Source organism: Streptopelia decaocto (genome assembly GCF_964273445.1).
Source record: "Streptopelia decaocto genome assembly, chromosome: 3".
Taxonomy (NCBI): Eukaryota; Metazoa; Chordata; class Aves; order Columbiformes; family Columbidae; genus Streptopelia; species Streptopelia decaocto.
In genome coordinates this window covers 113,272,810-113,292,907 of record NC_138656.1, presented here as the reverse complement: position 1 = coordinate 113,292,907, position 20,098 = coordinate 113,272,810, and the positions used below count along the sequence as shown (strand labels likewise).

General features: G+C 44.8%; 2 protein-coding genes across 7 annotated transcripts in view; one reads left to right on the top strand and one right to left on the bottom strand.

Moving 5' to 3' along the window:
- The first annotated feature begins 1,033 nt into the window (after positions 1-1,033).
- Positions 1,034-13,080, top strand: LOC309438108 (WD repeat and coiled-coil-containing protein). 3 transcript variants are annotated; one of them, XM_082049017.1, is made up of 6 exons: positions 1,034-1,054; positions 1,778-1,883; positions 2,301-2,342; positions 4,811-6,692; positions 9,837-9,954; positions 12,456-13,080. In XM_082049017.1, the coding sequence occupies exons 4-6, from the start codon at positions 4,830-4,832 to the stop codon at positions 12,725-12,727; spliced, it is 2,253 nt and encodes a 750-aa protein (XP_081905143.1). In that variant the 5' UTR covers positions 1,034-1,054; positions 1,778-1,883; positions 2,301-2,342; positions 4,811-4,829; the 3' UTR covers positions 12,728-13,080. The 3 variants fall into 3 exon arrangements, with proteins under 3 accessions (XP_081905143.1, XP_081905142.1, XP_081905144.1); XM_082049016.1 differs by having other exon boundaries at positions 1,045-1,127; positions 2,298-2,342; XM_082049018.1 differs by lacking the exon at positions 2,301-2,342 and having other exon boundaries at positions 1,045-1,127.
- Positions 13,081-17,269: 4,189 nt separating this feature from the next.
- Positions 17,270-20,098, bottom strand: part of MFSD2B (MFSD2 lysolipid transporter B, sphingolipid) — a 39,985-nt gene continuing 37,156 nt past the window's right edge. For all 4 annotated transcript variants that reach the window (XM_082049019.1, XM_082049022.1, XM_082049021.1 and 1 more), the window contains one exon: positions 17,270-19,121. In XM_082049019.1, the coding sequence (XP_081905145.1) occupies positions 19,064-19,121 (58 nt within the window). In that variant the 3' untranslated portion in view covers positions 17,270-19,063. The remainder of the gene's footprint in view (positions 19,122-20,098) is intronic.

Here is a 20,098-nt window from a genome sequence, read left to right as displayed (position 1 = left end):
ATTGTTCAGAAGGATCCAAATAACTCTTGAAACTTGCAGGCTCCTTGTTCAGAGCTGTGTCATTCCTGACAGAGCCATCTCACTATAGGGAAGACATTGAGGTGCTGGAGAGAGTTCAGAGGAGCATGATAAAGCTGGTGAAGGGTCTGGAGCACAAGTGTGATGAGGAGCAGCTGGGGGACCTGGGGCTGTTCAGCCTGGAGAAAAGGAGGCTGAGGGGAGACCTTACCGCTGTCTGCAACTGCCTGAAAGGAGGTTGTAGCATGGAGGGGGTTGGTTGCTTCTCCTGAGTAACAAGCGATAGGATGAGAAGAAATGGCCTCAAGTTGCACCAGGGGAGGTTTGGATTGGATACTAGGAAAAATTTCTTCACTGAAAGGGTTGTGAGGCATTGGAACAGGCTGCCCAGGGAAGTGGTGGAGTCACCATCGCTGGAGGGGTTCAAAAGGCGTTTAGATGAGGTTCTCAGGGACATGGCTCAGTGCCAGAGTTGGGTTATGGTTGGACTCGATGATCCTGAGGGCCTCTTCCAACCAAAACGATTCTACGATTTGGTCCCCGCTCAGGCCTCACCGACAGCCACAAGCACGCAGCCACGGCAGGGGGCAGTGACTCGGACCCGTTCATTGGCCGGTGGCTCCTCGGGAGAGATGGAGGGACCGGTCCTTGTCACCAATCCCTGTCACCGGTTCCTGTCACCGGTCCCGGTCACCAATCCGCCACCTTCCCCGTCACCCCCGCTGGGCGGCCTAAGGGGGGCGCTCGCGCCACTGGCGGGAGCGGGCGGAGCGCGCGCACACGGAAGCAGACGTCACGGCCCTACCCCATGGCCTCCTGGGAGCTGTAGTTCTAGCGTCCGCCTCTTGCAGGCGTCGCCTGCCGGGTCATAGAGCTCAGGCGTGGCCGGCTAGAGCGCCGCTGCCCGTCACCCCCGCCCACAGGCGGAGCGGGGGTGGGCGGGGCCGGGCTGGGAGGTGTGTGTCACAGGCTGCGCCGCGCTCCGCTTCACGGCAGCGGCGGTCGCCCTGGCGGGGCAGGGCTGAGCCGCCGGCAGGTGAGACTGCTGAGGCTGCTGGCACTGCTGGCCGTGGTAGGGAGGAGAAGGAGCGGGCAGGCCTCTCGGTGAGGTGGGGAATATCGGCGCGGACGGGCCCGCGCAGCGAGCGGCGGGTCGCTGTGGAGGGCGGGAAGCGGCGCGGGCGGGCGGGTTTGGGCGCTGCCTTGCTGCCTACCCCGGCCGCCCGATGCCCCGCCGGCTGCCGGAGGAGCCCCCGCAGCGGCTCCTCGGCGCCCCGCCGGCTGCCCGGAGGGGCTGGGGACAGGTGCCGTGTTTCCCCGAGCATCCCGGCCGGAGCGGGGTGTGAGGCGAGGCCGGGGCGCGGCGGAGGGGCTGCCCCCTCGGGGAGGCGGCGGCTCCTCTGGACACCCCGAGCGCCAGGATGAGGGGCAGCGGGCACAGACCGAAACACAGGAGGTTCTGTCTAAACATGAGGAGAAACTTCTTTCCTTTGAGGTGCCAGAGCCCTGGAACAGGCTGCCCAGAGAGGCTGTGGAGTCTCCTTCTCTGGAGACATTCAAACCCACCTGGACACATTCCTGTGTGATCTGCTCTGGTGAACCTGCTTTAGCAGGTGGGTTGGACTGGATGATCTCCAGGGGTCCCTTCCAACCCCAATCATTTTGTGATTAATTGGTGATGGGCTGAATGACAGGGCTTTGGACACAAGGTGTTTGAGCACAATGGTCAGTAGGTCACTTGCTGCTTTTGCTTTTCCAGGTCTACTGGGGACAGAGGGAAACGTCTCTTGTATCAGAGGGAACAGCTCGGGAGGCTTGGCATCTCAGCAGATCTTATGAAGCACGTTATCGTCTTCCTTCTATGTGTAAGTTTTGCCCAGCAGCGTGCATGCAATTCAGAGAACTAATGAACGAACAACTAACGTTTTGGTTTTCCTACAAGTGGTGGTTGCTTAATGAGATTTGGGTTGGTTGTACAGGAGGTAAGAGGAGAGCCAGGTAGATGGTGGAGAGGTTGATTTGAAGTATCTCGAGTGCTCTCTTACCATGAGGTAGGGGTACTTAAACTTATTTACTCCAGGGTACTTAAACTTACCCCTGACAGGCATTTACTTAATTGGCTCTTAGAGATTATGAAATTCACCGAGTGCCTTCTCCTCGCTTCCAAGGTAACCTGCTTCAATGCTTAGCTATCATTTATGGTTAGAATTTTTCTTTAATAGCTGACCTAAATCTCCTTTGTTGAAACTAAGCTGATTATTATCTTGCACTATCCACAGTAGACCTGGGGAACAGTGAATCAGTGTTCTCCTGTCAGCAGCCTGGTAAGTGTTTGCAAGTTTCCACTCACAATCTTCAAACTGAGCGAGTGCGGTTCTTGTGCTTCTCCTGTTTCTCTGGTCGCTGTGCTCTGTTAAGCATTTCCATCATCCTTGTGCTGGTCAACTCAGAACTAGGTGCGGAACTCCAGCAGAGATACTGTTAGCCCGGAGGAAATGGGGTAATTATCTCCCTTTTGTATGGCGTTCTTCTTAAAAACATTCCAGAATGATAATGTCTAATTCTTCTCCTGTACGCGGTGCTGGTGAGACCACACCTTGAATCCTGGGGTCAGTTTTGAGCCCCTCAGGACAATAAAGACATTGAGGTGCTGGAGTGAGTTCAGAGAAGGGCAACAAAGCTGGCAAAGGCTCTGGAGCACAAGTGTGATGAGGAGTGGCTGAGGGAACTGAGGCTGTTCAGCCTGGAGAACAGGAGGCTGAGGGGAGACCTTATCACTGTCTACAACTACCTGAAAGGAGGTTGTAGCATGGAGGGGGTTGGTCGCTTCTCCTGAGAAACAACCGATAGGATGAGAGGAAACGGCCTCAAGTTGCACCAGGGGAGGTTCACATTGGATATTAGGAAAAAATTCTTTATGGAAAGGGTTGTGAGGCATTGGAACAGGCTGCCCAGGGCAGTGGTGGAGTCACCATCCCTGGAGGGACTTAAATGATGTGTAGATGAGGTTCTTAGGGACATGATTTAGAGGTGGACTTGACAGTGTTAGGTTAACGGTTGGACTCGATGATCTTAAAAGTCTTTTCCAAGCAAAAAGATGCTATGATTCTATTCTGTGATTCTATTTGGCAACATTCTCACATATCCATTGTAAGCCAGATCCCTTTTTTGCTCTGCTGCTACCCAGGCCATTATTTCCAAAGAGGTGTCCGTGTGTTTGTTTTTTCTTCACTGAGTATATTATTTTGCACTTGATGTTAGCTTGAGAAGAAGTTAACTTGATCATGATAATATAACTTTTTCTATCTAGTTTTAGTCTCTGAAATCCACTTTTCCAGTCTCCTTCTTCCAAGTTCGGGGTCATCCGGAAATAGTGAATTAAAATACCAATTAGTGCCAGGCTATGCACATTTTAATAAACAATTCCAGTTTGACTTTCTCAAACATTTCCTTCTTGTTTTTTGTGTATCCTACTAAAGCTACAATTCATTCTGTGCCATGGCTTTGCAGCTGAGCCAAATCCCATGGAGAATCTTCAGTGAGGAAAACATCAATTCTGTTGAATTGGCTTCTGTGCACAGAGTAGAGATTGCTCACAGCTCAAAAACGAGAAGTGTGTGTAAAATCTTGACCCCTTCTGAAGTTTTCTTGCCTTGCATATGGCTTCTGGATGGCCCAAACACCTTATTACAGACTACAGAGAATGGTGTTTACTGGCAGTTTCCCATTCTCCCTCTTCAAGCTTTTATGCTCTGTAGAGAGAACTGAGAAGGTGTCAGGCAAATTGCGTGACCCATTTCTTAAAACTACTGGAATGAAGGTTTCCTTGGTTTTATTTTGTCACTGTAAACCAGTAATTTATACTTTGCAGGACACTATGAAAAATTAATACTCCTAAAGCAACATCCAAACAATAAAAGTATCCCCAGAATTACTGCGGTTATTTTTTTAAAAAGCATTTAAAAATGCATGTATATTTTTATATGGATGTTTAGGCACGTGTAAATACCGTTCTGCAGGCACAGTTGGCTGCTACTACTTTCATCCCTCCTGCCCAACAAATAGTAGTGAGCTACAAGGTGGGTTGTGAACTCTGACAAAAATCGCGTGGGAAAAGAAAACAATTAATCACTGCTATAGAGGATGTTGAAGACTGTGAGTCATTGAGATGCCATCGTAGTATGGCTTCTGCCTCAGGCGGATGGGTTTGTCCCTTTCCTGTGTTCCAAGTTCTTCTGAATTCTTTTGTCAGTCATTTCCTCAGAAAAATCTGCTTGGATCCTAACTTTCACCAAAATTGGATTTCCTTTTTTAGAGAGCTTTCTGGAATAACCATATAAATGCCTCATTCTCACCCACTTAATACGGGATCAGATTTATAGATAATACATTAATGCTTGGTTATACTTGTAAGGCATTACTCCATCTGATCACAAATGGTCCATGAACCTGAGAGAGGCAATATTTTGAAAATATGTCGTACTAATGTCATTTCAAAATATTCTGAGAAGCAGCAACTTGACAATTAGAATGGAAGGAGTGGTCTTGTGATGAAAATGCAGCAGACTAAGTCTATGTAATCAGCAAAGTTTCTTTCTTTTGAGATTGGATTTCACTGTAGAAACATTGTAAACAAAAAAATCTACAGTTGGGGATTAAGCACAAATGAACATTCATTATGTTACTGACTTCACTGGAAGGAAGAGCCCAGCATTGGCAGGGTCATAAGCTAAATAATTGTACCGATATTGTCCTCTAAAATATTTTTTTCTTTTCATTCTAATTTCTTTAGATGTCTCACGTTAAAAGTCATGGAGCTAGGAAAGGCAAAGCTTCTGAGAACTGGCCTTAATGCCTTATACCAAGCAATTCACCCTGTACACGGTCTCGCCTGGACAGATGGAAAACAGGTGATCCTGACTTCTTTACAACTCCATAATGGAGAACCAAAATTTGGTGACTCAACTGTTGTCGGTCAGTTTGAACATGTCCATGGACTCTACTGGGGCCCGTGTCCCCCTGATGCCCCAGCTCTGCTTGCTGTCCAACATAAAAAGCACATCACCGTTTGGCAGCTCTGCTTTAGCGTTACAGAAAGGAACAAGCTCTTAGTTTCTCAGATTTGTGACATCAGTGAGCCCTTCCCAGTGCTCCCCCAGGGCTGCGTGTGGCACCCGAAGAAGGAGATCCTGGCGGTGCTGACGACACGCGACGCCTCCGTCTTGCACTCTGTTCACCTCCACAACTCGAGAATTCAAGCAGACATCAAGGGCAGCGGCCTCATCCACTGCGCTTGTTGGACCAAGGAAGGCAATCGCTTAGTTGTTGGTGTAGGCAGCGCCCTTCATTCTTATATTTGGGATGATGCCCAGAAAACCCTGAACGCTTGTTCTTTTTGCCCCATCTTCGATGTGGGCGGCTACATCTGTGCTGTGGAAGCCACTCTGAATTTCCAAGTCGCTGTTACCACCGAGCTCCCCCTAGACAAGATCTGTGGCCTAAACGCTGGCGTTGCGTTTGAAGTCCCAACGAGTGTTGAAACCGAGTCCTTCCCCTCGCAGTCCAGCTTGTGCGGTGAGGAGGAGCATTCCTTGGACGGGGGCAAAAAATCCCTGGACCCTGAGAAGCCCTTGTCCGTTGTTACGTCTCCTGTGGATCTAACTCACATTCTTTCCAGCAAGCAGGGTGCAGATTCCAGTCCTCTTCTCCACCTGAGGCCCAAGGACTACCTAACGGGAAGTGGCCAAGACTCTTCACACCTCATCCTGGTGACTTTTGAAAGAAAGGTGACTTCCACCAAAAAAGTGAGCATCCCAGGCATCCTGGTTCCTGATATAATGGCTTTTGACCCCAAAACTCAAACCGTATCAGTTGCCTCCAATACTTGTAACGTTATTTTGGTCTATTCACTGACTTCATCCAATTTACCCAATATTCAACAAATTCAGCTGGAGAAAAATGAGAAACCAAAGGGTCTGTGCTTCTTGACCAATAAATTGTTACTGATACTGGTTGGAAAACAAAAATTCACTGACCCTGCCTTTCTCCCCTCTTCAAGATCAGACAAATATATGATCCGATTGATGATTAAGGAACTAATATTGGAAGTGGGTCCTTCAACATCTTCATCGGTTAATGGCAGCTCCAGTTTGAACCTTTCAAACGTATCTCATGATCTCTCTCCAGATGTTCACACCCTCAGCCGTGGACTTTTGATACCAGATCGTGCTGCCATTCAGTCCCCAACCAGCAGAAGGAAACTCATTGAGGAAATTAAGAGTCCTGCATACGAGCAAAGCTTGTCATTGAACATAAGTGATTTCAAAGATAAGAGGATTTCCGTGAATTTTCCTCCATCAGTCGAATCTCTCAATGCCGAACCAGTTAATCGGACTGCAGCACTGTCTGCCACATCACTGGCGTTTTCTAACAAGCCAACATCTCCAAAAAGGCAGGCAGATGCAGCTTCCAAAATACCAAATTCTTACAAGAATAACCTATTAAGTGAAAAGGAGGCAAGCTACTTTTCAAAAAATGTAGAAAAACTGTCTGGTAACTTCACAGAATTACAGCGTCATCTTTGTGAATTAACTGAGCTGCTAAAATCTGGGAAGAGAAATTTTCCAGTGTACCCATCTTCTCAGGAACCCGCTTTTATTAACGTCACCTGCCAGGTAATTTTAATATTGGAAGCCTTACTGATCAAATCTGTTTATGGCTGTATGTTCTTTGTATGGATTTGAAACACGAACGCATTATGTGTAGGAAGGATGACATCCTGTGAGTGTTTAGTACATGTGGATCTCACTGGATGCAGGCAAATCTGATAGGAGTCTTATTTAGATTTATTTAGGCTTTTACATAAGCCTGGGTTGGTTTTGTAGTACTTCTACCCCTGTCCTTCCTGCAGTTGCATCTGAGTCCCTATTTACAGTTATTTTAGAACTACATCTTTGTATTATATTTTTCTCTGATAAGAGATAGAATGAGGGGAAATATTTCAGATTTTTTTTAAACTAAACTTAAACTAATGTATCTTTCAACTAAAATTATTGCTATTTCGGATGGATGCAGTAGTGCTGCTTTCATTCCTGCTCAGCTATGTATACCAGTGGTAAAACCAGAGCATTTCGGGGCGGGGGGAAGGCCATTATCACATAATCATAGAATAGTTTGGGTTGGAAGGGACCTTCAAAGCTCATCCAGTCCCACCCCTGCCATGAGCAGGGACATCTTCACCCAGATCAGGTTGCTCAGAGCCCCATCCAGCCTGGCCTGGGATGTCTCCAGGGATGGTTCATCCACCACCTCTCTGGGCAACCTGGGACAGTGTTTCACCACCCTCAGTGTAACAAATTTCTTTCTCATGTCTGACCTGAATCTCCCCTTCCTTTAGTTTAAAACCATCACTCCTTGTCCTATCACAACAGGCTCTGATAAAATAGCTGTCCCCATCTTTCTTATAGGTCCCTTTTAAGCACTGAAAGGCCACAATAAGGTCTCCCTGGAGCCTTCTCTTCTCCAGGCTGAACAACCCCAGCTCTCTCAGCCTGTCCTCCCAGCAGAGCTGTTCCAGCCTCAGATCATTTCTGTGGCTCCTCTGGCCCCTCTCCAACAGGTCCATGTGTGTTCTGTGCTGAGGGCTCCAGAGCTGGACACAGAACTGCAGGTGGGGTCTCACCAGAGTGGAGCAGAGGGGCAGAGTCACCTCCCTCCACCTGCTGGACACGCTGCTTGTGATGCAGCCCAGGATACAATTGTCCTTCTGGGCTGCAAGCGCCCATTGCCGGCTCATGTCCAATCTTTCATCCACCAGCACCCCGAAGTCCTTCTCAGCAGGGCTGTTCTCAATCCCTTCATCCCCAGCCTGTACTGGTACCAGGGGTTGTCCTGACCCAGGTGCAGGACCTTGCACTTGGCCTGGTCAATAGGATTAGATGCCATCCTGTTCCTGTTTTTCCTAGGTGACTTGTGAAGCTTTCTGTTTAGACAAGAGAGAATTTCCATGTCTGGGAATTGGTATCAATCTCCTGTCCCCCTGTGAGGAGAACTAAAATAAAAGAGACTGAAACAAAAAAAAGAAAGAAGCTTTGGGTCTGAAACTGCAGCGTTGCCAATTAGTATTTACAGCGCCATCTGAGAAGGACAGAGACTCTTAGGGACACAATAGATAATTCCATGAGCATATTTAAAAATGGATTTTAAATCAAATTGCATGTGAAAGGCACTTTCCTTGTCTGAAAGCAGGTACTTCCAAATCTCATGTGGAAGGTGTAAGTTACCTGTTTATCCAAACATGGTACAAATCTGGTGGGTCTCTTCTAGAAGTCACATTAATAAACCTTAGTCATTATTCAGTCATTTAAACTGCTGTTTTCCTTTCAATAAGCTCTTATTTTCAACTTATTCTCAGCTTGTGTAGGACAAGGTCCTAGCTCCTATTCCCTCACTTTTTTCACTGTTTTCTGTTGTAGACATTTAATAGTTGTACTAACTCTAATTTTTCTAGTTCTCTTAGTGATATATGGTGGCATTGCTCTGAAAAGTTAGTTTCCCTCAGCAAGTCTGGCATCTTGTTTATCTGAGGTGTTTGCACTACCTCACATTAAAGTAGGCTTCTAAACAAATGTTTGTTATGTTTTTCTATTCCAGTCTCTTTTTTCACATATAATTTAAAACTAGAGTTACGGATCAGCCTGACCTGGTGTTCCAGGAGCTGGATTAACTACCCTTGCCTGAGGATGCTTTGCAAGTTAAAGTCGTGCTGCAATTTTACCTACAGGTTTTGAACACTGTGGCAAGAAAAGCATTTGGCTTTTTGAATTACAAGTGACATTGGGAAGTCTGGCAGAAAATGCTGTGGTTTAGCTTTAGTCACAGTATATCCGATCCAGAAATCGTTGACAGGCGATGAGGGATCCTCACCTCATTTGCTGAGCCCTGATTGTTTCTCTGCTGCCCGAGTTATTAGCTGTATTTTACAAAATGAAGAGGAAACCCAGAATGCCCTAAATAAACAGTGTCTGTGAGAGGGTGGAGTGTTTTAGTGCAGGGGGCAAAGAGCATTTGTGCCTCTCCAACCTCCCCGCTACCGAATGCCCTTCATGCGATGGGGGGGTCTGTCCACAGCGTGGAAAAGGAGTCAGAATTTACTTTGTCTTGGTTTTGACAGGACCCAGCGATGTTCTCAAGGTGACATGGTTGCGTGAATTTTCTCCTATGCAAACACAGAGTTTGGAGTTTTGGTAACAGCTGCTTTTTTGCAGATTTAAATCAAAAGCTTTGCTCTGCCCCATGGGGGATGTTCTTTGAAGATGCTTTTTGCCTTTTAAAGCTTGGGGTGATGATGGTCAGAGGGGAGACAGACCAAGCCCTTCTGATCTGTTAGTCCTTTCCTCGTCTCGAACATTCATGGGCAGGAGTTCTCACCTCTTCTTGAGTTGTGGATCAGGGAAGGGGAAGGATGGAAAATCTGCTGCTTTACAGGCTCCCCGGGGAAATGTCCCTCATTGGGGGGGGGAAGAGAGTCAGGGTTGTGCTGTGGGTGAAGCTCGTGGCTTCCTCAGCAGCAGCATGTGATTCCCTCTCCTGTTGTTGTGACACGTGCTGAATTCACAGATCACTCACTGATCGTCTCCTTGAGAGCCAAGACTTTAAAGGATAAACCTTGCAAATGGGTCTGAATGAAAGTAGCGTTTGACTTTCTGTAAATGACGTGGTTGAAGACATGTCCGTGATCCAGTTTTGATTAATGCCATTTTGACATTTCTGCTTAAATATACGTCACGGTGTCTAACGATTCTTTCTTGAATTTACAGAAGCAGCTTTCCAGAAGTGATTCAGACGAAAGACGAGCTGTTATTCTTTGTGGTGGTAAACTCCGTCTGGATATCGTCCAGCAGATATTCAATCTCTCGCTTGTAGAAATGCAACACGGTATGTTGTAATCATGCAATTACACAAACACTTCAAACACATGCGACATTCTCAGTGAGCAGCAGCAACGTGCATAAGCCCATCTGGAGGAAAAAAAAAAACAAGGAATAAATAATTAAAGTTGATTAATAAAAGTTTGCTCACATGTTTTACAATGTGAAGATTCTTCTCTGGGCTTCTACTGAGAAGAATCTTTACGTTATTTTTAAAAATAGCAAATTTTCATGTATTGATAGCCCCTTACCAAGTAGCTGGTGGTACAGGAAAATTGCAGGTTTTATTTGTTTTCAGCTATTCCACATCCAGAAGTCTGAGCAAATGAGCAGGTTAGAGTTGGCTGGTGGGTTTAGAATACAGGTTTCTATATTTTAATCTACATTTCCAGCACCTGGTCTCCTTTAAGAGATCCTATAGTTTTTTATAAAATAGCTCAATAAATTTTTCTTTAAATAGTTGTCAGAATACACTTAGTAATCCAATACCCAGATATAACTGTAGTCACATAATTCACTGACAATTCCATCTCTTACCACTTTCTTACGTTATTTAGTAGTTTCCTTATTGCAGGGTCAGTTACCTGCATTGGAACACGGTAACTATTGAAATAAAGTTGTAGCACAATACAGAAATGTCTGATACACCCAGTGAGAAAAGAGCTGCAGTTTTGTAAATACTGATCTTGGAAGTTTTCAGGCTGGAATTTTGAGCTATAAGATTTAAACAACTTCTCTTTCTGGGAAAAAATGTCTGCATTACCTGTGGGTTTTTTGACTTATCATTTTGTAGCTTAGAAATGATAAGCTGGACAGAACTGGTTACCCTGGAATGTGTTGTCATTATGGCTGTGACTTGCCTTACTAGATAAATTTTAAAAGCAGACAGTGTTACAATAAGTTAATTTACTAATTTTACAAATATTACAAGATAAATAGGCAAAGTAGGAATGGTATTTTCAAATTCCCAAATTGTATTGATTTTATAGTTTGGCCAAAATGAGATATTAAGCCAAAAGATTAAAGGGTTTTGAGCTTTAAGCTACAATCTTCTCATGACTTTACATGTGACATGAAGTTACGTAATGTAACTGTACAAACAGCTGGAAATGTTTCTCTGAATTCCCTCATTCCCCACAAGCTCTATTTTGGTTCTTCATCAGCCTAACGGATACAAATATGAAAATTTTCTGGTTTATATTAATTACTAGAAGGCAGTATTTTGGATTCAGTAAATTATTTCAAATTGTAAAGATGATGCTAACGATGATGGGAAGTCAAATAGCAAACAGACCAGGGAAATGGGCCTTACAGTATAGTACAGCATTTCTTTCTCATATTTATTGATGGTTCCAGTATATTTATTGAGGTTCCAGTGTAAGTTGGGGAATAACCTATTAGAGAGCAGTGTAGGGGAAAGGGACCTGGGGGTCCTGGTGAACAGCAGGATGACCATGAGCCAGCACTGGGCCCTTGTGGCCAGGAAGGCCAATGGTACCTGGGGTGTATTAGAAGAGGGGTGGTTAGTAGGTTGAGAGAGGTTCTCCTTCCCCTCTACTCTGCCCTGGTGAGACCACATCTGGAATAGTGTCCAGTTCTGGGCCCCTCAGTTCCAGAAGGACAGGGAACTGCTGGAGAGAGTCCAGCACAGGGCAACGAAGATGATGAAGGGAGTGGAGCATCTCCCGTGTGAGGAAAGGCTGAGGGAGCTGGGGCTCTTTAGCTTGGAGAAGAGGAGACTGAGGGGTGACCTTACGAATGTTTACAGATATCTAAAGGGTGAGTGTCAGGAGGATGGAGCCAGGCTCTTCTCGGTGACAGCCAATGATAGGACAAGGGGTAATGGGTTCAAACTGGAACACAAAAGGTTCCACTTAAATGTGCGAAGAAACTTCTTCTCAGTGAGGGTGACAGACACTGGAACAGGCTGCCCAGGGGGTTGTGGAGTCTCCTACTCTGGAGACATTCAAAACCTGCCTGGACACCTTCCTGTGTAACCTCATCTGGGTGTTCCTGCTCCGGCAGGGGGATTGGACTGGATGAGCTTTCGAGGTCCCTTCCAATCCCTGACATTCTGTGATTCTGTGAAATATATTGAAATTATACAAAAAAGGCAGTTCATAGATTTCTGCGTTAATTTGTAATTTAATAAATGTCTGCTTCATACAGTATCTGCACAACTTAAGCACTGGGAAATAGCTTATTAATAGCTTATTAAAAACAAGTCTGGATGTTTATGAATTGTGCTCAGAATTTAATTCCTCCTTATTTAAAGTTTGTATTTGTTGTAGTCTCATGTCCTAGTGGCAAAATTGGTCAGAAAGCTGTTACACGTCATCATTAACTCCATTAATTTTGCGATTATACTTGTATCTCCCCATACTTTTTTTCCCCTAGAGAAACTGAATATAGAGAAGCATTTAACTTTTAATTTGAGAAGAAATGTGTTTCATGCCTTAAACACACCTGATTACAAGAAAACTTAAAGATATTCACACGTCTTCACAGGTTCCTCTTGGATTGTCCTGACAGCCGACAGCGAGGGATTTGTCCCGTTAATATTTACATCCGCACAGGAGATCGTGGTGCGAGATGCCAGTTCGAAAGGCTACGGCGCCCGTTCTTCCAAAACGTTGGACATCCTCAGTTCCACGGAAGGGTGCAGACCCGCTGCTTCCGAAAGTCTGGATATCACGAGTTCTTTGGAAGTCCTCAGAGACTGCTCCCCCAAGGCTTTAGATGGCAGCGCTCCTTCGGAACAGCCCGGCAGCCAAATGTAATTTTTGATGGTGATTTTGTAGAGCCTGTTGTATGACAGGAGACTTTAAATTTACTGCATGGGACTGTGAATTCCAAACAAGTGTCTGTCTCAAATTTCTGTTGGATTTCCACTTTTTTTTTTTTTTTGCATATCACTGTAAATTATTTATTTGATCCTTGGAAATATTGACTTTTTTTGTTTTTATACTGAGCACTGTTTTTTAAATTGCAGTATAGACCAGGTCTTTGTATCAGTGGTTGAAAATACACATTCTTACAAGCTCTTGAGCTAAAGTTTCCATCTTGGTCTTTAATATATTGGTGTTTTTAGATGATAGAAAACTTGAATAATAAAGAAATCCTTGAAAATGCTGCATTTTTCTCAGTTTCCTCATTTCTGTCAAATCTGCATCCAACCTGTTTCCACCCAGTCATTGATGTCAATCCGAGAGCTCTTAGGAGAGGACTGCAGGGTGGGTTTAGGGAGCTTGTTTGTTTTATGGCTCTTCTTTCCCCCCAGCAGGTCACTTAGGGAATTCTGGTGTTTCCCGTTCCCTCTGCCTGGCCAGCTCAGCACTGTTGAGGCTTTGCCAGCAGCCTGGAGGTGACAACGGTTTCACATTCATCCCACACTGCGGTCAGCAGGTTCATCTGCAGCGGGACTCACAATCTCCTGCGGCCAGCACCGGCAGACTTGTTGAAGCTGCTGGATGTGGTGAATGTGCAGATTCCTGATGACTTTGAAGGTGGCCAAAGGCTGAGTTTGATTTGGAAATGCAGGAGAAATGATTCCCCATGGGCTGCAGCTCATATGGACAGAAGCTTCTCAGCCAGTGTAAATGTGGTTCTGTAATCATGATGAGAAGCTGGTGGCCTGAATTGGTCTTAGTCAGAGGAAAACAGCCTCTGGGTAAAACAGAGAGCAAAGTCCATGATAGAGGATAGTAAGGTGTGAAGGAAATCTGTTAATCCCTTGCTGAATGTAGATGATTCTGGGTACATGAGCAAAGATGAGCTGGCGGAAGGTGGGTGCGGGATCTCCAGGTGTACTCCATAGAGTCATTCTGGTTGGAATAGACCCTTAAGACTGTTGAGTCCAACCATAACCCAACCCCGGCACTAAACTATGTCCCAAAGAGCCTCATCTATGTGTCTTTTAAACCCCTCCAGGGATGGTGACTCCACCACTTCCCTGGGCAGCCTGTTCCAATGCCTGACAACCCTTTCCAGGAAGAAATTTTTTCCCAATATCCAATCTAAACCTCCTCTGGCACAACTTGAGGCCATTTCCTCTCATCCTATCACTTGCTACTTGGGAGAAGAGACCAACCCCCTCCATGCTACAACCATCAGGTGAAGCTGAGCAAGTGCCCACCAGTTCCACAGGCCTTGAGCAATCTTTCCTCAGCAGCAGCACAACAAAAATGAGAGCAGAATGCTGATGTGTAGCCGAAATTCATGGTCTTGTCTACCATCATCTGGAACAGGAAATGCATCAGGAAATAAAATTTATTTCTGCTTCTGTGCTTCTAGAGCAAACATTCACCTTCCTCTACCCTCCAGCAGCACTGCTGCTCTCCAGTTCGGGTTGGAAACCACCGCTCTGTAAATGTCTCTGAAATTACACTGAGGAGCCACCTTTTCTGCAGAGCACCGCAGCTCTAGGACCGTCCTCCCTCCGTTGTTTGTTCCGCTCTGTCTTCGGAGACTGTAAATTCTCATGTGCGACATCACACCGAGTCTCCTCCTCTGCCCTGGGGACAGAGACACTGCTGCTACTTTTGTCTTTCGAAAGGTGCCTCCCAGTGAGTTACCAGCTGGTTTTTGCAGCTTAATGAAAGTCTATAATATTTCCACATTTTGGTAACCATAATACTCAGCACTCTTGCTCAGTATCCGAGCCGTGGTCTTGCAGAGAGTTAAGGTGAAAAGAAAAAGCATTCAGTGCAGCATGAGGAACTTGTGACCTCAGAAATTAACAGGAAACTCCCTCCCTCACCTGCCAGTTGTATGAACCCAACTGACCTTTCCGTCAATCAGCCTTGAAGTTTTCTGAAGGGAAAGACTCTAGTGTAACGTTGAGACTGTTTTTTACAGAATTATGGTATGAAATTCATAGGAGGAATGTGGTTGACCTCTACACACTAGACTGCTACTGGCTGTGCTTTACTGCGTGAGGCTTGGAACTGCCCTGCCTTCTCTTTCTCATCATCAAAGAGCTGGACGACAAATACCAGGTTTTAAAGGACCTGGAATTTTGATTTGAGTTTTCTATATACAGCCCACAAAGGCAAGTAGAAAAAGAGATGAAAGATGTTTGGCAGCACAGTATGAACACAAAAAAAAGCAGGGTTTGCCTTTAAAACATTGTTCACTTTGAGTATTTTACTTGAAATGCAGAGGCTGAGTAGAGACAAGGGGTTGCAGCAGTGATTCTTACAAGGTGCAGGAGTGACTTAAGGACTTAGTTATCAAGTCTACAAAGCCCTTCTGGAAAACCCAGTGACCTGAAACCGCAGGTCCCAGCCTTCAGGAACTCGGCGAGGACAGATGTCTCAGGTGGTGTCCACCTGTTAAAGTGGGGGACTCAGCACAAGCCACCTAATCCCCCTAAGCCGCAGCAGGTTGGTGAGCTCGGGGGCAGACGGTGCAGCAGGGCAGGAGAACGTGGCTGGCAGGGACACGGCCGGCGGGGGCGGCTGACAGTGTGTCCCCTCCTCCAGCGCCTGCCGGAGAACGGCAGCTCGTTGACACAGGTCGCTGTCACCCCGGTGAGACGGATCATCATCAGTACTTGGGAAGGTGGTGTAACCTCGTAGAGTTTTGCGGACATCACATGGAAGAATGAATCCTGTCTGCAATTGCTAACCTAAAGATGTATAAATCCTTCCAGTTTTAGGTTGTTCTGCTCATACAACAAAGTTGAGTGACTCACAAAACACCTGATCACAAACTACAGAAGCTACTGGGCTTGCAGCTTTAGACATTTTGAAGCCCGCACAATTAGCTGAGTCTTGCTTTAACGCATATCTCAAGACTGCTGGATAAAGGGTCCTTCAGCTGAGTGTTGCTCATTATATGCTAAAAGGATTATGTAATGCAGCGTGCAAATGTGTAACCAATTGGCTCTTCAGGGTGTGAATGTAGTGAGAAGATTTTCTATATAATGCCTGTTACTTTTCTTGCTGGCTTTATTCCAGCACCCAGACTTGCACAACTCTGTAATAAACAATATCTCATCTCTGTGTGCTCAATTTGGCTCATTTGTACGCCCGCCAGGTGAAGAACCCTGGTTTTGGGACAACAATTTCGACGTTCTTTTAGGTAGAAACTACAGAGGGGATGAAACTAGAAGACTAGTGACCAGCTCAACTACTGACTACACCAACAGCCAGCCCAGTATAGAAGATTTGGGTTGCTGACCCTGGGAACAGGGATGGTTTGCCTAATGGGGGACTACCCAGTGACACGTAACTCCAGCATCCCTTTCTTTTCTTCCTCTGTTTGTGTAAATCCATTTGTTGGAAGTGCTTGCGTGCTGTCCATGAGGCACCCAGCTGGTTTAATCCAATCTCTCACATTCTTAAAACTGTATTTGGGTATTACCTGAACGAGAGCCCCTGGGGATTGAACCTGGTCCTTGTTACTGCCAATCAGTGTGGGGCAGGAGGGTGACATGAGATTAGCATTTAATCTGAATGCCTGTCAGGATAAGAATCTGCTTCTTTCAGTCACATGTTCTGAACATACATAAGGCACACACATCATTTAAAACTGACAAGGAGACATACAAAGTTCATTTTACAGCACCAACACTAGGCCCTAAAAATATATATATAGATATATAGATATATATTTATATAATCTTACCCTGCACTTAGTCTTCCATTCTTTTTATTTTAGAAAAATACAATAATTTTCTTTTTTAAAAAAGTACAATTCTGATAATCAAATAAAGTAATTGAGTTTTTCAAAATATAAAAATACTCTGCTGCATTAAATCTATGGGAGCTTTCTATTTTCTTTTTGCACTTCCCATTTTTGCTACCGTATGCCAAGTGAGGACTGAGTACATCTCTGTTAGATAAATACCCCATCGTCTCTCCAGGGAAGAGGAAAACACTTCACAATCAACCAAGTTTACCTTGCAAGAGACTGAATTCATATTGGGTGTTGTGCAATCTAGAGGCAACTGCACAACTGATCTAGAAACAATATCTTAAGCCACATTCAAATTACAGGCAAATTACAGTGGTTACAGGCAGCAGTTTCTGCAACCCTTTTGTCATCGGGCTAAGTATTTGGCTTATGTAAACTGACACAGATCCACTGCCTTGTAGCTACAGATTTATGGCAGCTGAAAACATAACCCATTAAAAAACATTAACAGCATTTACTGGGACTTCTGGTTGTTTTTAAAGATGAGTGTTCAGAAATACACAAATATTACGGAATAAATCAAACAACCAGAGCTGTTTTCTATGATGTTTTGGAGCTATGTGATATTACTACATAACTTTCCTACTTCAAAGTGCTGTTTCAAATTCCATCAGACTCAAAACTGTAAACAGGCTTATGGTTTTTATTGTTGTAAACACATATGCCCCAGGCATATAAATCTTGATTTGTCCAAGAATCAAAACCAAAAAATCACCAAACCCCTGCCTTAGATGTCAATTCAACAGAAGTCTTCAACAGAGTTAACTCTTACCCACACGTACTCAAAATACACCGTTAAAGATCACTCATGATTAAGCATTTTGTTGAATTAAGACAGTGTTAGGCCTTAGACTTCAAACTTGCCTGAAAAGGTTTCAATACTAAACTTAATGAGGCTCTCAGTGGATGCACTGGTTTTACTTCACCATGTCAGAGCTTCCCCAGTTTCCAGTCCCAGCACCCTGAGTCAGCTCCCAGTAGCCCCTCAGCAAAGGACTGGTGACCACTTGCCTCCGGGGACACTTACTGCAAGTGCGCCCAGACCTAGGCCAGCTCGTCCTCCTGAGACACTTCTGGTGCCAACCAGAGACACCCTCCTCCTGCGCCTTCACACAGCGAAGCCAGCGGGCTGGAAATCCGTGCCTTGTCTTGCATTGTGCTAATTTCTTCAAGGCAAACAAGCCTTCAGCCCTTGGATTCATCCCTCTCCCCTCCAGATTTAGATCCATCTTCAGATTGCAGTCATTTTAGCTTAAGCTTGCCGTCGGCCTCTGGAGATCTCTGTGTCTCCACTGACTGCAGGAGCCTAGAATGACCGGGTCTGAACTTAAGCGCTCCAGCAAATGCCTGAGGGTAGGTGTGGCTTTCCTCTACAAAACGTGTTCAGTAGTGTGAATCTATAGTAGAAATGAGGCTTCAGTTAATGCATCTAAAGCATGATGACGTCTCTGACTGAATAAAAGCACGATTTAAAAGTCAGGTGTAGCCTCATTACTATAAAACACAGCGGGCAAGCTGGTATTAACAGTCAGGCCATGGTGTTTTGTGAGGCAGAGCGTACACCACGTGAGAAATCGGTGAGCATCATGGTTACTTGAAGGCCAAAATTTACAGAAATATGAATGGCGTAGTCTAATCTTTGGAAGAGACCACTGATTTGAGGTATCCTGAGTGGAGATGTCGCTTTTGAAAATGTGAAGTACTCACCTCTAACAAAGATTGGTTTACAGGTCTCAGAAGCAAGGAACTCCAGTAAATGGGAAATGTAAGGTTCTGTTTCATACAAAATCTATAAAGTTAAATTACATCAAAATCTCTTTCAGAAAAACTCTTTGTGAGAAAATCCTCAAAACATGCCTGCATCAGTGAATTGCTTCATTTCAAAACAAAGTAAACCCTAACTTGATATAGTAAACTTCAGGATTCCCAAGTGCTTTCCAAACACACTAGCGTGCAATTTACAGATAGAGATTATGTTCAAAATCCACCCCAGTCTCTAAGGGTGAAATACATCACACGAGTTAAAATTTGGGTTGTACATCACATTTACACTTATTTTCCCTTGACCTACAAGTCCATAAACTCTCTTATTGCAATGAGACCACAGCTTTCTGTTAGTCATTGAAAAACAAACACACAAAACCCCCAAGCTTTCAACAGCTTCCATTCCTGAACATTTGTAATATCTTTTTTAGCACAGTGCATGGAGTTAGATATATAGATATATATTTTGCATGGTGGTGCCCTCTCCTGATTTCATTACTGACTGTGTCAGAATCATCCTTTATCCTTTTTGACAAAATGTGAGCAGAGTAAAAACCCAGAGGACCCTCGCAGAGTAAAAACCCAGAGGACTCTCGCAGAGTTTGCGTGTGGGATGTGAGCTTGTATTTGGAAAATCATTGTATTCGGAGCTTTCAGACCGAGGTGTCCTCTTTGTGGTCATCCAGGTTCTCTGTGCTTTGATGGCTCCTTCTGTTAAAAGCAGAATGAATGATGTGTGAACAGATTTCTGGCCTTTACTGCTGACTACAGTTTGGCAGTCTCAAACAACTGAGAAGCACCAGCACGGTGTAGTTGTTAAGGGAAGTGACTAAAGGACAGAGAGACCAGTTCCATTCCAGGTTTTTAGCTTGTCCCCTCCAATCTGTAGCTGCCACTCAAGAAAGCAGCTGGTATCTGATGGACCGGTGTCCCACCTGTCAACCCTGTGCAGGTATCTGAGATACCTTGGGGTGACGAATGGGTCCCAGACACCCATGTGTAAGCCCTGGAGCTGATCCCTTAGCATGGAAATCAATTTCCAACTCCAGTAACTTGGCATAATAAAAATAAGACAGAGTATCAACATATTTTGATATTTAATCCACAAATCTGCTAGATTAAGACTGTTTTTATGTATGTCCTCAATATACCAAGGCTTCATTTGACAGCAGTGGGTGATTTCAAGCTAGGCAAGATTGTCTTTGCAGTGGGAGGGGAAGAAGGAGAGTGACAGGGTAAAAGGGGAAAGAACAGCTCAAAGCTGTCCTTTCTTTTTCTCCCACCGTCTTTCCTGCCTACGCGTCTAAATGGTTCGGATGTTTCTTATATGCCATAAACATCAAGAATGCAGTCAAGAATCCCCTTTTCTTCTATAAACAAGTAAATTGTAACTATTCGCATTGTCTCCAGAAATTTATTCTACATAGAATATTCTCAATTTCTGGCTTGAAACACTGCACCACAAGAGTGCTTTGTGCAGCACTCCAGAGAAAAAGTAAAATGTAGCAGCCAATCTATCTGATAAATGGTCCTCTAAGCAGGTAGTACTACACTACAACAGTAAAATACTGGAGCATGTAATGGTATCACTCAGTTAATAATTCAACTAATATAGTGTTGTTTTGTTTTCTTGTAAGGAATCTATATTGTTAGCTAATAATTTTTGCCCAGTATGACTAAGAGCTGCT